This window comes from Salvelinus namaycush, chromosome 9 (assembly GCF_016432855.1).
Source record: "Salvelinus namaycush isolate Seneca chromosome 9, SaNama_1.0, whole genome shotgun sequence".
Taxonomy (NCBI): Eukaryota; Metazoa; Chordata; class Actinopteri; order Salmoniformes; family Salmonidae; genus Salvelinus; species Salvelinus namaycush.
Window position 1 is genome coordinate 38,860,107 of NC_052315.1, and position 15,738 is coordinate 38,875,844.

Sequence of the window (15,738 nt, forward strand, 5' to 3'; positions counted from 1 at the left end):
TTTCCATACATGTTTCATTTTAATACATTTATCTTACAAAGGAGTTGTTTAATCTAACTGCTTAACTATTTATCTGTACATGGAATTGTATATATATTTTTTAACTCTTTTTCTAATCTTTACAGGAAAATGCCACGGTCACTAGCTGATGTGTGGAGACATTTCACTGCATCTAATGTAGAAGGAAAAGCTGTGTACATTTGCAAATACTGTGCCAAATCATATGTGAAGAATGCAGAAAAGATGCAGAATCATCTGGCCAAGTGCATAAAGTTCCCTCAGCGCTCACAACAAGCAACCTCTGACAGAAGTCCCTCTACTTCTATTTGAGGTGAAAATGATGAATCAGACACCTTATCAATAGCAACAGCTCATGGTCCTCCTGGAATCAGAAGTTTTTTTTGATTCAATGGAGGAACATGGTCAGAGATGCTGATGCATGTCTTGCTCGAGCTGTGTATGCAACTGTTTCACCTCCGATGCTCACAGGCAATATGTATTGGATGAGATTTCTGAATGTTCTTTGCCCAGCATGCACCCCTCCAGCCAGACATGCTTTATCTACTCATTTGCTGGATGCAGAGTTCAACAGAGTGCAAGTGAAGGTGAAGCAAATCATAGAGAAAGCAGACTGTATTGCAATCTCTGATGGGTGGTCGAATGTTTTTTTAGGCAAGGAATAATTAACTACATCTCCACCCTTCAACCAGTATTCTACAAGAGCACAGACACAAGGGACAACAGCCACACCGGTCTCTACATTGCAGATGAGCTGAAGTCAGTCATCAATGACCTTGGACCACAGAAGGTATTTGCACTGGTGACAGACACTGCTGCGAACATGGAGGCTGCTTGGTCTAAAGTGGAGGAGTCCTACCCTCACATCACACCCATTGGCTGTGCTGCTCATGCATTGAATCTGCTCCTCAAGGACATCCTCAAGGACATCATGGCACTGAAAACAAATGGATACACTCTACAAGAGAGCCAAGGAAATGGTTAAGTATGTGAAGGGTCATCAAGTTATAGCAGCAATCTACCTGACCAAGCAAAGTGAGAAGAATAAGAGCACCACTTTGAAGCTGCCCAGCAACACCCGTTGGGGTGGTGTTGTCATCATGTTTGACAGTCTCCTGGAGGGGAAGGAGTCTCTCCAAGAAATGGCCATATCACAGTCTGTCGATATGGACAGCCCCATCAAGAGGATCATCCTGGATTATGTATTTTGTGAGTGGTAAGCAGCCTGAAACTCCTGAAACCTATAGCAGTAGCCATTGCATAGATTGAGGGAGACAATGCCATCCTGTCTGATGTTCAGACTCTGCTTGCAGCGAAGAAGTCTGTTCTGCCCTGCCCACTTCACTGTTGCTCCAAGCAGAGGAACCTGCAGTACTGAAATGCATCAAAAAGCGTGAAGATACACGCCACATCGTACATGTTGGACCCCAAGTATGTTGGCAAGAGCATCCTGTCTGGTGCAGAGATCAACAAGGCCTATGGTGTCATCACTACTGTGTCTTGCCACCTTGACCTGGACGTGGGCAAGGTTCTTGGCAGTCTGGCGAAGTACACTTCCAAGCAAGGGCTTTGGGATGGAGATGCAGTATGGCAGTTGAGCCAACGTATGTCATTAGCCACCTGGTGGAAGGGACTTTGTGGATCTGAGGCTCTTTCCCCTGTTGCCTCCATCGTCCTCCAAATCCCACCAACATCAGTCACCTCAGAGCACAACTGGTCCTTGTTTTGGAACACACACACCAAAGCACGCAACAGGCTGACCAATACAAGGGTTGAAAAATTGGTGGCCATCCGGTCAAATTTGAGGCTTTTTGAGCCTGACAATGACCCATCCTCAACAAGGTTGGAAAGTGACAGTGAAGATGAGGCCTCAGTCTGATGTTCAAGAGGTGGACATTGAGGAGGTCCAGGGAGAAGACATGGAAGCCTGAGAGGAAGACAACCAAAGCTTTATTTTCTAGACTATGTATGTTGAAAATGTTTTTAGGAGATGCGATGGATCATTAGGGATCCTTCAATATTCCCTTTTGTTGTTCAGTGAAATCATCCCATGTGAACTCATTTAATTAAAGTTCAATTCATAACTAAATCGTTTTTTTTTTGTTTCTATTGGAAGGATTTAATCATTTGCAATTGTCTCCTTATGATATGGTAAATACTGTATATCCAATGCAAAAAAATATCTACATTTTTAAATGTTATTAAATGTTATATTCCAGTTAATTCCCACAAAGTTTCCACTTCTGAATATTCCCCAAACTGTGCGACCCTACCTGAGTTTATGCATGGGTGTGCCTGCTCATAAGAAGACCCCTCTGCTTCTTTCCCCATGAATAGGCCGTTAATGTTGCCTTGTTTCATGTATGCTGAAAGAATCTAATAGAATTCATAATAAGATTTCCTTTTTAATCCAGTCAGCAAAGGGACATACAGTACCTGCATGGTAAATAGGAGGAGGCTGTTCTTTTGTAGAGAAGAGACAATGTTGTTCATTTGGGTACAGTATAGCAGACCTATCTTTCTTTTCTTTTTAACCGGTTTTTGCTTATACTTTAAGCTCATTGGGCCTATTTCACATCACCTGTAGCCTGTGACTGACTAAGATCTCTGGATTGTCTAATGAACATATTCTCCAAGCAGAACAGTGAGGAGCATGAAGCCATAAAATGAAGAGCTATAGCCAGAAAGGCTTAACTGTTTGTTCTGAAACTGGTTGAGAGACTGAGATTCTCCTCCCCTCTACTCTGCTGCCTCCCACGTGGATATTAGTCCAGGAGGTGGTGGGCGAGAGAGTGGCCTGTTCTCTGGTATGCTCCACGCATGAACTGTGCTGCTGAGCTGTCAGAGGTTCTCTGAGGCCTATAGTTTGCCTGTGGCGTTGTCACTCAGCCTGAGTGTGGCTGGGTTCCATAGGCTCATCTGCTCACTTATGAGGAATTTAAGAATGGCCTAAATTGCCCTGACATTTAGAATGCTGGACTGCTGTTGCTAGATTGAAGTTGAGAAGAGATAAGCCTACAGGGGCAAGACATCTTAACAAGCAGATGTGAATACTAACTGTCTTGGGAGGGAGTTGTTATTCAGACCTGTATTCTTCTCTTATGACTAGAATTCATCAAATTTGACTTTGTTAATCAGGAGACCTCACCACAAATCATTGGCATTTCAACATTGAACGTGGAGGATTGTAAAATAGCAAATGTCACAAGGTGTCTTTTGGAGCCGGTGTTAACCAGGAAAGAAGCCTCCATGTGTACACTAAACCTTGTACCCTTTGAAATTTAAAGGAATAATCCTCTGAGTATCTCGTTATTATTATTTTTTTCATTAGTCCACTATAAATACAGTCCCAAATATGTTGGCTGGTCAGCAGTCAAGCTTTCAATAATATAGTACTTTCAAGCAGGCAGAAATGCAGCTGGTATGACAGCTTTTGGATCATACGTTGCAACGGGTGTATTTCTGCCTTCATGAACAGCAAGAGCTCAGATAAATATGAAATAACTCCAGGAATCGATAGAACATTGTTCAGAGATGGCAAAGTATGATATAACATTCAACATGGGTGAATCTTTCCTTTAAGCCTGGCATCTCAAAACACGTTTGGTCTATTTCAAAACACATAAACTGAAATGATGTGCTACGCTAAGTATTTGAATTCTACAATAAAACACATTCTCCCACTGACCTACGTATTCCCCCACATTTTATATAAAGTATCATTGCACTGCTATTGCGCAGGATCATTACATCAAAACACAAGCCATGTTCTCACTTTCCCATTTGGTGTTGCACTGTTGGCATTAGCTCTTTCATTCACAGCTTGCTCCACAAACGCATTTCACTTCTCTCTCCAAGATGACACCTTTTGTAATGCGATATGACTTAGTGAGCAAGGCATACAGTCTCTCCAATTACTGACAGAGACAGGTAATTGGAGTAAAATGGAGGCCCAAAGTTACTGGTTTTATTAAATCCTCCGAAGTTGGTAGTTTCGTGCAAGACGTGCACCTAATAGGCTACGCATGATAGGGTTCATGGTATTGCACAAGGGGCATATTCAGGTGCCTAATTGTGCATTAGAAGCTCCTGGTTGTCCTCACCTCAACTGTCCAATGAAAACCTCTGCATTTATCAAATTTACACGCCTCTGAACCTTCCAGTCACTGTTCAGTCATCACTGTTATTTGTGTCTTAGAGCTGTGGGAGTTAAGATGGTTCCTTGGTGGCTGCACTGGATGTACCACCATAGAAGTATAATGAATATAACGTGCGTCCCCATTCAAGTCAATGATGGCATAATGGGTGTACTGGCAGACATTTTGAGTGTACCCATGCCAGGACGTAAAAGCAGGAAGTGTACCCTTCAATCTGTGCTGTGATTTGTTGAGTCAACTCAACTGACATTACAAAAAGTACAGTCCATTGCATGAGCCACATCAGTTAGCGTCTACATTACCATGGCAATCCAGCATAGTATTAGAACGTCTCGGCCTTGCCCGCCCGTGGGGAAAACAATCTGTGGTTACCTAGGTTACCCCATTGACTCACAGCAAAAACTTGTAATTTTTTCAATCAGCAGCTTTTTGGCATGTTTTGCCACTTCTGTTTAACAAAAAAACGACGACAAAGTTGGCTCTTTTGCAATGGGAAAGAATGTTTATTTTCCCCGATTTGTGGGTGTGGTAGAGGGGTGTTGCTCCTTATGATGTGAAAATCGACTCCGCGTATCAGTTGATAGAAATGATTGCATTTCAATACCAGGAATCCAATGTGACTGTACCCATGAGTTTGCCAGTCAAATTAGCAGGGTTAGAGCATCCAAGCCCGTTCTATGTATTATATTTCTATGGTGCGACCTCGGATCTGTTTTTGAAATAGTTTACCCAACCTTCTAATAACCTTTTCTTTTTTTTCTAGGTAAAAACCTCTACACCAATGAGTATGTTGCAATAAAATTGGTAAGTATGTATTCTTATTTCTGTATTATTTGTGGTGACACAATGAGCAGCTCTTAAAATCATACTTCGAGTGAACAGCCTATTTACATATTTTATTTAAAAAATATATATGTGTTTGTAAACCTGAATTTGAAAGTAGTTTGTTGAAGGATAATTCATTTGAATAATGTACCTATTTAGGTGTACTTCTTATTCTTGACGTGTAGTGAATGAAAAGCCCCCCTTCAACTGAAGTATTTCCTTCTGTATTCCCCCTCCAGGAACCAATAAAGTCAAGGGCACCACAGCTGCATTTGGAGTACCGGTTTTACAAAACATTAGGCAGCACAGGTAAGACCTTCACTCTGTTTGCCACATATTTATCTCCATCCTCTCTCTTCCTTGGCTCACTAATCACTCCTACTGACTTGAGGTCACCTCAGATTGGTGATGTTTTGTATGAAGAAAGACTGTGCCCGTTAACTGTGACACAAAAGAAGAATTATCAAGCCCTCCTGTTATATCAATTTCACTGTGCCTCTATGTCTGATAGGGTGAAGGCCCTCAATATGAATAAATTACTGCATGTGGGTGTGTGTGTTGCCTCTTGTCGGTTGCTCACGCAGAATACCTGAATCTCAGGCATTATATCGCTCCAGAATATTTAGGCTTGCAAGGACATGGTAATGTTGTGCAGGTGTACAGTCTTTTTGTGGTTCTCCGTGTTGTGGTCTACTGATTGGAACGGTTGCCTGGGAAAGAGCTTGAGAACTTTCTCTTACACATATACATTACCTTTCCCTCAAATACACAACCAGTCACACTTCAGTCAGTGAACTTCCAACACACTTGTCAGTCTCCTTGCTCAGGTACAGAAATTAACACTGGTCCTGTGGTGTTGAGACACCTGCAGAACCTCTGCGGGAGGCGACACGTTGCCATGGTGTCTCCCTGAATACGCTGCTGAGAGTGTGCTGTCGCTTCCCTTTAACAGTTACGCTATTTTACCAATCACACCCAATTGTTTTTTTTAATAAAGGTCTGACAAATTTGGCTGTAGTTGTCTTTTTTATATTATCTTTTGATAAGTCTGATGTGATGGTAATCACTTTTTTACTATTTTTCTGAACAGTAGTCCAGTTCTATATGGGATGACTGCTTTCTGTTTGAAACCCCCCATTCACTGAAGACAATCACAGGAAGTGCCGTCTGTTCACACTTGCACAGCTGTTGTGACACAGCTTCCTGTGTTACCTTTGCATGTGGGTCATTGACAGGACCAGTGTTTAGACAGAGATAATGTCAGTGTTAGGGGAAGGCAGATGTAAATCTCAAATATAAGGTCTTGCATTGGTGGGTTCGGGCCATTTCCTCTTGGGCGGTGTTGTCTAAGCAAGTGTCATTAATCAATTAACTAATAAATCGATCAATGGGTACATCAGTTGTATCAGTCACATTTTTAATACAAAGTCAGGGTTGAAACAAAAGTTAGCTAAGCAGACGGAGAATAGAAAATTCCTAGGCGCAATATGTAGAAATTCCTCTGCCATTATCTGGTTGCTAAAATTCGATAATGTTCACCTAATTTCAGTTTGTGACCAAATGAGAATCATTGTATGATCTAAACAGCTGTGAAATGGCTTTGCAATAACCAAAAATTTAGTTTTGAAGCCAGTGTACAAAACCGAAAGTAAAAAGACACGAGCGGATAATATCCGTATGCTGTATATTTGACGGTGATATGTGGCTATCACCTAGCTATCTTAAGATGAATGCACTTACTGTATGTCGCTCTGGATAAGCACACCTGATAAATGACTAAAATGTCAATGTTTTGCGTACAGATCTCATATTACTGTATTGAATTTATTTATTAAAACAATTATAATATAGATGTCACAAATGTATCATTTGTACAGTTTATTAAAAATTGAGTTATTTGTTACATTTGACTGTGTAAAACCGAGCAGTACTACTTATTTCTCTGTGAGTGAGGCGAATATATATACATACATACATACATACATACAGTGGGGCAAAAAAGTATTTAGTCAGCCACCAATTGTGCAAGTTCTCCCACTTAAAAAGATGAGAGGCCTGTAATTTTCATCATAGGTACACTTCAACTATGACAGACAAAATGAGAAAAAAAAATCCAGAAAATCACATTGTAGGATTTTTTATGAATTTATTATTATGGTGGAAAATAAGTATTTGGTCACCTACAAACAAGCAAGATTTCTGGCTCACAGACCTGTAACTTCTTTAAGAGGCTCCTCTGTCCTCCACTCCTTACCTGTATTAATGGCACCTGTTTGAACTTGTTATCAGTATAAAAGTCACCTGTCCACAACCTCAAACAGTCACACTCCAAACTTGTTAACAAACTACAGTTTTGGCAAGTCGGTTAGGACATCTACTTTGTGCATGACACAAGTAATTTTTCCAACAACTGTTTATAGACAGATTATTTCACTTATAATTCACTGTATCAACATTCCAGTGGGTCAGAAGTTAACATACACTAAGTTGACTGTGCCTTTAAACAGCTTGGAAAATTCCAGAAAATTGTTATGGCTTTAGAAGCTTCTGATAGGCTAATTGACATAATTTGAGTCAATTGGAGGTGTACCTGTGGATGTATTTCAAGGCCTACCTTCAAACTCAGTGCCTCTTTGCTTGACATCATGGGAAAATCAAAAGAAATCAGCCAAGACCCCAGGAAAAAAAATTGTAGACCTCCACAAGTCTGGTTCATCCTTGGGAGCAATTTCCAAACGCCTGAAGGTACCACGTTCACCTGTACAAACAATAGTTTGCAAGTATAAACACCATGGGACCACGCAGCCGTCATACCGCTCAGGAAGGAGACGCGTTCTGTCTCCTAGAGATGAATGTACTTTGGTGCGAAAAGTGCAAATCAATCCCAGAACAACAGCAAAGGACCTTGTGAAGATGCTGGAGGAAACCGGTACAAAGTATCTATATCCACAGTAAAATGAGTCCTATATCCACATAACAAAGTCCGCTCAGCAAGGGTTGAAGTCACTGCTACAAAACCGCCATAAAAAAGCCAGACTACGGTTTGCAACTGCACATGGGGACAAAGATTGTACTTTTTGGAGAAATGTCCTCTGGTCTGATGAAATAAAAATAGAACTGTTTGGCCATGATCACCATCGTTATGTTTGGAGGAAAAAGGGGGAGGCTTGCAAGGCGAAGAACACCATCCCAACTGTGAAGCACGGGGGTGGCAGCATCATGTTGTGGGGGTGCTTTGCTGCAGGAGGGATTGGTGCACTTCACAAAATAGATGGCATCATGAGGTAGGAAAATGATGTGGATATATTGAAGCAACATCTCAAGACGTCAGTCAGGAAGTTGAAGCTTGGTCGTAAATGGGTCTTCCAAATGGACAATGACCCCAAGCATACTTCCAAAGTTGTGGCAAAATGGCTTAAGGATAACAAAGTCAAGGTATTGGAGTGGCCATCACAAAGCCCTGACCTCAATCTTATAGACAATTTGTTGGCAGAACTGAAAAGGCGTGTGCGAGCAAGGAGGCCTACAAACCTGACTCGGTTACATCGGCTCTGTCAGGAGGAACGGGCCAAAATTCACCCAACTTATTGTGGGAAGATTGTGGAAGGCAACACAAAACGTTTGACCCAAGTTAAACAATTTAAAGGCAATGCTACCAAATACTAATTGAGTGTATGTAATCTTCTGACCTGGGAATGTGATGAAAGAAATAAAAGCTGAAATAAATAATTCTCTATTATTATTCTGACATTTCACATTCTTAAAATAAAGTGGTGATCCTAACTGACCTAAAACAGGGAGTTCTTACTAGGATTAAATGTCAGGAATTGTGAAAAATGTCTTTGGCTAAGGTGTATGTAAACTACCGACTTCAACTGTATACCTACTGTAAATCTGTCCAGATATGCTACTTATTTTACTTTTTTTAACATGCACAGAAATAAACCACATCCATGTTCTCCTTTTGGTAGGTATTTTCATTATTAAACGCAATGAACTACATGGAGGGAGAAGTACACTGTACATTCAGCACCACGGACAAAACTCTTGTTAATGGGTGTATGCACAAAAAGACGAGAGAGAGCTCTACATTACATTGAGTAGTTTAAATCAGTGTGAGGAGTGAAGTCTCTGATGGACATTGACTAGAGCAGTGAAGTCAGGTATAGTTTCTGACGTCGCTATGAGCAGGATTGGTGAGAGTCAGTAAGAGATGATCTGTGCCTTGACTTGTTATATTTCATCACTGAAAAATGTCTGATCACATACGTAGGTTGACCCAAACAGTACAAATATCTTCTGAGCATGACTCTTAATCTTCTGAAAGTTTTGTTCATCGAGAGATGCATAGAACCTCATCAGTGACATTGTTTTGAATAGTTCTCCAATCACTGCATCAGACTGAAGATTGATAAGCTCAAGTTGCAGGTCAGTGGGAATGTTATCCACATTGACGGTGAAAGGAGAGGAAACCAACAGCATGCCATTTTCCAACACTTTCAAATCCTCAAATGACGAGAACTCACCGTTCAAAGCACGCAGCAGCGACGTATACTTCTCCCGCTGGTCATCTGATAGGGAACAGACTAGTGGTGTCAGAAAGTGGGTGATTGTTGGCTTCTACTTGGCGGGTCAGGAGGAGTAATTTTCCCTTGAAGGCTTTGACAAGGCTGTACATCTGATGTGCAAAAAGGCCCTTCTCTTGTAGTTTGGAATTCAGTTCATTCATGAGGGCCATGATGTCCACGGTGAAGGCAAAATCAGCCAACTTTATTTTATCTTGCAGTTGAGGGAAATCCACATTTTCCTTGCTGAGTTTTTGCAAATGAAATCTCCAACATCAGGTCCCACTCCTTTTTTAAGCACCTTCCTCAAAGTCATCTCACGTTTGTGTGGTAGGGGAGATCTGCATGGCCCGACTCTCTCTTCCAACAGTGAGACAAACTGCCTGTGGTTTTTAAGATTTTGCTCTTATGAAGTTTACCACTTTAGTGACTGTGTCCACAACATGGCTCATTTTCAAGGCACATTTACAGAGCACCTCCTGATGAATAATTCAATGCAGGAAAAACATTTCCTGATCTGGTTTCAGCTCAGATCTTGTATCCTTTTCAAAAGGCCAATGTTTTTTCCAGTCAAGTTTGGGCACCCATCAGTGGTCAAACTGGATAATTTTATAAAACTCAGTCCCAGCTTCGCCACACACTTATTGACCACCTCCAATAAATCTTTCCCTGTGGTTGGGCTCTTCATTGACTGCACTGAAGCAAGCTCCTCTGTAATTTAAAAGTCTGGGGTTATGCCCCATAAGAATATCAACAACTGTGCTGTGTCACGTGCATCACTACTCTCATCCAGGGCCAGGGAGAAATAGGTGAAATCCTTTACCTTGTCTTTCAACTGTTCCATATTCTCTGCGATGTCCTCAACACGCCGTGTCACTGTTTGTCTTGACAGGGAAACATTTTCAAACAGCTCTTTCTTGTCGGGGCAAAGTATTGCTGCAGAGTTGATTTGAACATTCTTTAATGAATTCACCCTCAGCGAATGGCTTATGTTTAGCAATTTTGTGGGACAGTACATAGCTAGCTCTCGCAATTCCGTCGATTGCTGAATGCAGTTTTGTGAAAAGTCCTTGCTGCTTTTGCGACTGAGAAAGCAACTCGTTCGATGCACTCTGCTCAGAAGACATTCCTATATTTCTCTGCATGCTTCGTCTGGAAGTGTCAGGACAAGTTGTAGTCTTTCAAGACAGCGATGCTCTCTTTGCACACTAAGCACACAGCTTTCCCTGATACCTCAATAAAGAAATATTTCGATGTCCACTCTTTCTGGAACACCCTACATTCATTGTCTACTTTTCTTAGTCTAGCTCAGGCCTGATGAGTTATTCTGTCTAAACAGTGACATGATCCGCCTGAAAGCCTGAGATTGAATTCAAATTGGAATTAGTGGTTTTGTTGGGGATAATATTGAATTGGGAATTTAATTCTTGGAGTTGACCTAACATTGGAATTCAGATGAAATTTAATTGAATATGTTGAATTTACAGGGAGAGAGAATTCAATTAGAATTGAATTTGTGGAATTGACCCTAACCCTGATGCGCATATACCAATGGTACTTGACTCAGAGCTGACTAGCATTCAAGAAGTATTCAGACCCCTTATTCTAACACGGATTAAATTATTTTTTCCCCTCATCAATCTACACAATACCCCATAATGACAAAGAAAAAACAAGTTTTTTTGTGTGTGAACATTTTGCAAATCAGGTCAAGATCAGGACAAAGGATGCATGTTTAACGGCAGGTATAAACAGCTTCTGAAAGTTGTACGTATTCAGAGCAAAAACCATGCCGTGAGGTTGAAGGAATTATCTGTGGAGCTCCGAGACAGGACTTTGTCAAAGCACAGATCTGGAGAAGGGTACCAAAAAATTACTGCAGCATTGAAGGTCCCCAAGAACACAGTGGCCTCCATTTTTAAATGGAAGAAGTTTTGAGAAAACCCCCCGGAATTATTACATTTATGTAAGTATTCAGACCCTTTACTCAGTACTTTGTAGAAGCACCTTTGGCAGCGATTACAGCCTTGAGACTTCTTGGGTATGACGCTACAAGCTTGGCACACCTGTATTTGGGGAGTTTCTCCAATTCTTCTCTGCAGATCCTTTCACGCTCCGTCAGGTTGGAAGAGGAGCGTCGCTGCACAGCTATTTTCAGGTCGTTCCAGAGATGTATGATCAGGATCAAGTCCGTGCTCTGGCTGGGCCACTCAAGGACATTCAGAGACTTTTCCCGAAGCCACAGCTGCGTTGTCTTGGCTATGTGCTTAGGGTTGTTGTCCTGTTGGAAGGTTAACCTTCGCCCCAGTCTGTGGTCCTGAACACTCTGGAGCAGGTTTTCATCAAGGATCTCTCTGCACTTTCCTCTTCATCTTTCCCTCGATCCTGACTAGTCTCCCAGTCCCTACCGCTGAAAAACATCCACATAGCATGAAGCTGCAACCACCCTGCTTCACCGTAGGGATGGTGCCAGATTTCCTCCAGATGTGACGCTTGGCATTCAGACAATGGTTTCATCAGACCAGCGAATCTTGTTCCTGATGTTCTGAGAGTCCTATAGGTGCCTTTTGGCAAGCTCCCTTCCGCCACCGATTGCTCAGTTTGGCCGGTTGACCAGCTCTAGGAAGGGTCTTCCATTTTAAAATTGGAGGCCACTGTGTTCTCGGGGACCTTCAATGCTGCAGTAATTTTTTTAGTACCCTTCTCCAGATCTGTGCCTCGACAATCCTGTCTTGGAGCTCTATGGATAATTCCTTCAACCTCATGACATGGTTTTTGCTCTGAATATGTACAACTTTCAGAAGCTCTGTTTTATACCTGCCGTTAACATGCATCCTTCGTCCTGATCTTGACCTGATTGGCAAAATCTTCTCTGTTTACACTTACATGGTCTGATCACAATCCGATCACAATGTGTCTGTTTATACCTGGTTTTACACCGAACAAAAATATAAACGCAACATGTAAAGTGTTGGTCCCATGTTTCATGAGCTGAAATAAAACATCCCAGAAATGTTACACACAAAAGCTTATTTCTCTCAAATTTTGTGCATAAGTTTGTTTACGTCCCTGTTTGTGAGCATTTCTCCTTTGTCAAGATAATCTATCCACCTGACAGGTGTGGCATACCAAGAAGTTGATGAAACCACATGGTCGTTACACAGGTGCACTTTGTGCTGGGATGAAGGCCACACTCAAATGTGCAGTTTTGTCACACAACACAATGCCACAGATGTCTCAAGTGAGGGAGCATGTAACTGTCATGCTGACTGCAGGAATGTCTAACGGAGCTGTTGCCAGAGACTTGAATGTACATTTCTTTACCATAAGCCGCCTCCAATTTTGCTTTAGAGAATTTGGCAGTACATCCAATCAGCCTCACAACCGCTGACCGTGTAACCATGCCAGCCCAGGACCTCCACATCCGACGCGGGATCTTCCTGGGGGGGCGGGCGGATTTTGATTGGCTGTGCATGGCTCCCCAGTGAGGTGGGCCTATTCCCTTCCAGGCTCACCCATGGCTGCGCACCTGCCCAGTGATCTGAAATCCATTAGAGCCTAATGAATTTATTTAAATTCAAATCGAATGATTTCCTTATATGAACTATAACTCAGTAAAATCGTTGAAATTGTTGCATGTTGCGTTTACTTTTTTGTTCATTTATAGAACAATCGTTGCTTTAAAAAAAGACGAGCCATCGTTATTTATGGGCCAGAAAAGCTCCTATTAACACTGACGAGCTTGCGAGAATGCTTTATTATAGTCCACCCACGAGGCCCCTATTTGCACTGACCAGCCCTGGAGGAAGCTTAATATAGACTAGCCGCCGAGGCTGCTATTTACACTGACCAGCCTGCAAGGAACCTTTTTATGTTGATTTTACTCTGATCAGCCTCCGAGGAGCCTTGCACATAGATCAGCCTCTGAGGTTTCGGGTGAAACTGCTAGCTTTGAGGCCCACCAGCCTTGGTAAGGTTTCTAAGTAGACTGACCAGCCTGGGAGGAGCCTGCATTGTGTTAATTAAATGCAATTATATCTATAGGCTTGGGGTATATACCATATACCGTGGTCCCGTGTGGCTCAGTTGGTAGAGCATGGCGCTTGCAACGCCAGGGTTGTGGGTTCAATTCCCACGGGGGGACCAGGGTTCAATTCCCACGGGGGGACCAGGATGAATATGTATGAACTTTCCAATTTGTAAGTCGCTCTGGATAAGAGCGTCTGCTAAATGACTTAAATGTAAATGTATATAGAAATAGCCACGGATTGGTTTTTCAATACCGTGAATACCATTGAAACTATTTCTTTGATATTAAAATTTGTATCTACTTAAGTAAATACCTGCAGTCGACTTGTGCAATATGTTAGATTAAGCAGATCACGTTCTTCATTTCACCTGTCACATTATTTTACATTATGAAGCTTACAGTAGTTCCCCAGAAAAGTTAAGCCAACCACGTGTTTGTTTGTAAATAGCACAACTGGAGAAAGCAGGAGCAGGGTCCAGCTGGGTATTGACGGGTCGCATTTTATATTGAAAGTCAAGTTTTTTTACTTCAATAGAGTGATCAGGGACGTGCAACTATAGTTTTCCTTCACAGAAAATACATTAGTGCTACACATTCGGCAGAAAATAGCTTCGTTTTCATCAGATGACAACAGAAGTGCAATGCTATTTGACTGACAGCCACACGAGTAGGCTAAATTAGCTTATAATGAAAAATCAAGGTATTTTTTTGCTAAACCTATGCATGGCCATCATATTTCTGTTCATCATAGAAAGAATGTAGCCAGCTACATATCCTAATGTTTTTTTTCAAGTTAATCTTGCATTTTACCAGAGAAACGTAGCTACACATAAATTAGAGCGCTGTCTACTGATAAAATACCTGTCCGTCAATTCTCATCTCAGTGGAGAAATGCAATTGAAGCACAAAATTAGTGTGATGCCGAGCAGAAATTACAATAAGAAGCAGTTTTACAAAACCCTTTGGATGAGTTATCTGTACAGATGCCACTGCTATCTTTTGATTTCCTTGCGTTTTTTTCTCCTCTCCGTTCTTGGCCCATCTGCTCTCTGCTCCTCTCCCATCTTCTCCGAGCAGAGCAGGCAGGCCCGTTGCTCTATCGACTCTAGACTCCACACAGAGACAGCTTGTACACATGCTCCTCCAGAGCCAGTACTGTTCATTTGCACAATGTCTCTCGTTCACATTTGCTTGTAAATGTCCAAACTCACCAAAAATGACATTCGATAGCTCCTACATATATATGTATACTTTTATGTGCAGGATTGCCTGTCTTAGCACTCGTTAGCATATTTAGCTAGCAGGTTCCATGGAAGTTCGCTATTACTTGTGCTAATTTAGTTAACATTCTGGTAATGGAGCCCAATGGGCTTTCTTTTTGCGTTTTTGGCACCCTCTTGTGTACTAAGCCGGTAATACTGCAAATCCCGGAGTGAGAGAAGGACGGTATGAAGATGTGAAAATCTGGATACCGCCCAACCCTACTATCTAACCAGCCTGGTAAATTGCAGCTTGCGATTAGAACATTGCTTCAGAGAAAATAGGTAGCTAAGAAGTTTAACAGTTGTAGCTGTTCTTGCTGCATGAAAAAACATCCAAATAGCAGCCATATGCAGCTAGCAAACTAAGTTAGCTCATTTGAAAATATATAACTAACCAGCAAAGCAGCTAGCTAATCTACACTGAGTGTAGAAAACATTACATGACATAGACTGACCAGGTGAATCCAGGTGAAAGCTGTGATACCTTATTTGATGTGTTCTGTTAAATCCACTTCAATCAGTGTAGATGAAGGGGGAAGACAGGTTTTGAAGGACTTTTAAGCCTTGAGACATATGTGTGCCATTCAGAGGGTGAATGGCAAGGCAAAATATTTAAATGCCTTTTAAGCGGAGTAGGTGCCAGGTGCACTGGTTTTAGTGTGTCAAGAACTGCAACGCTGCTGGGTTTTTCACGATGAACAGTTTCCTGTGTGTACCAAGAATGGTCCACCACCCAAAGAATGTGCCAGTATCCCTGGGAAACGCTTTCGACACATTGTGGAGTCCATGTGCCGATGAATTGAGGCTGTTCTGAGGGCAAAGGGGGGTGCAACTCAATATTAGGAAGTTGTTCCTAATGTTTTGTACACGCAGTGTATATC

The 15,738-nt window shown here is 41.8% G+C and overlaps 1 protein-coding gene across 4 annotated transcripts in view; it reads left to right on the forward strand.

The window, feature by feature from the left end:
- Positions 1–15,738, forward strand: part of LOC120054039 (casein kinase I-like) — a 55,162-nt gene that overhangs the window by 23,290 nt on the left and 16,134 nt on the right. For all 4 annotated transcript variants that reach the window (XM_039001400.1, XM_039001402.1, XM_039001403.1 and 1 more), the window contains 2 exons: positions 4,939–4,979; positions 5,240–5,309. In XM_039001400.1, the coding sequence (XP_038857328.1) occupies positions 4,939–4,979; positions 5,240–5,309 (111 nt within the window). The remainder of the gene's footprint in view (positions 1–4,938; positions 4,980–5,239; positions 5,310–15,738) is intronic.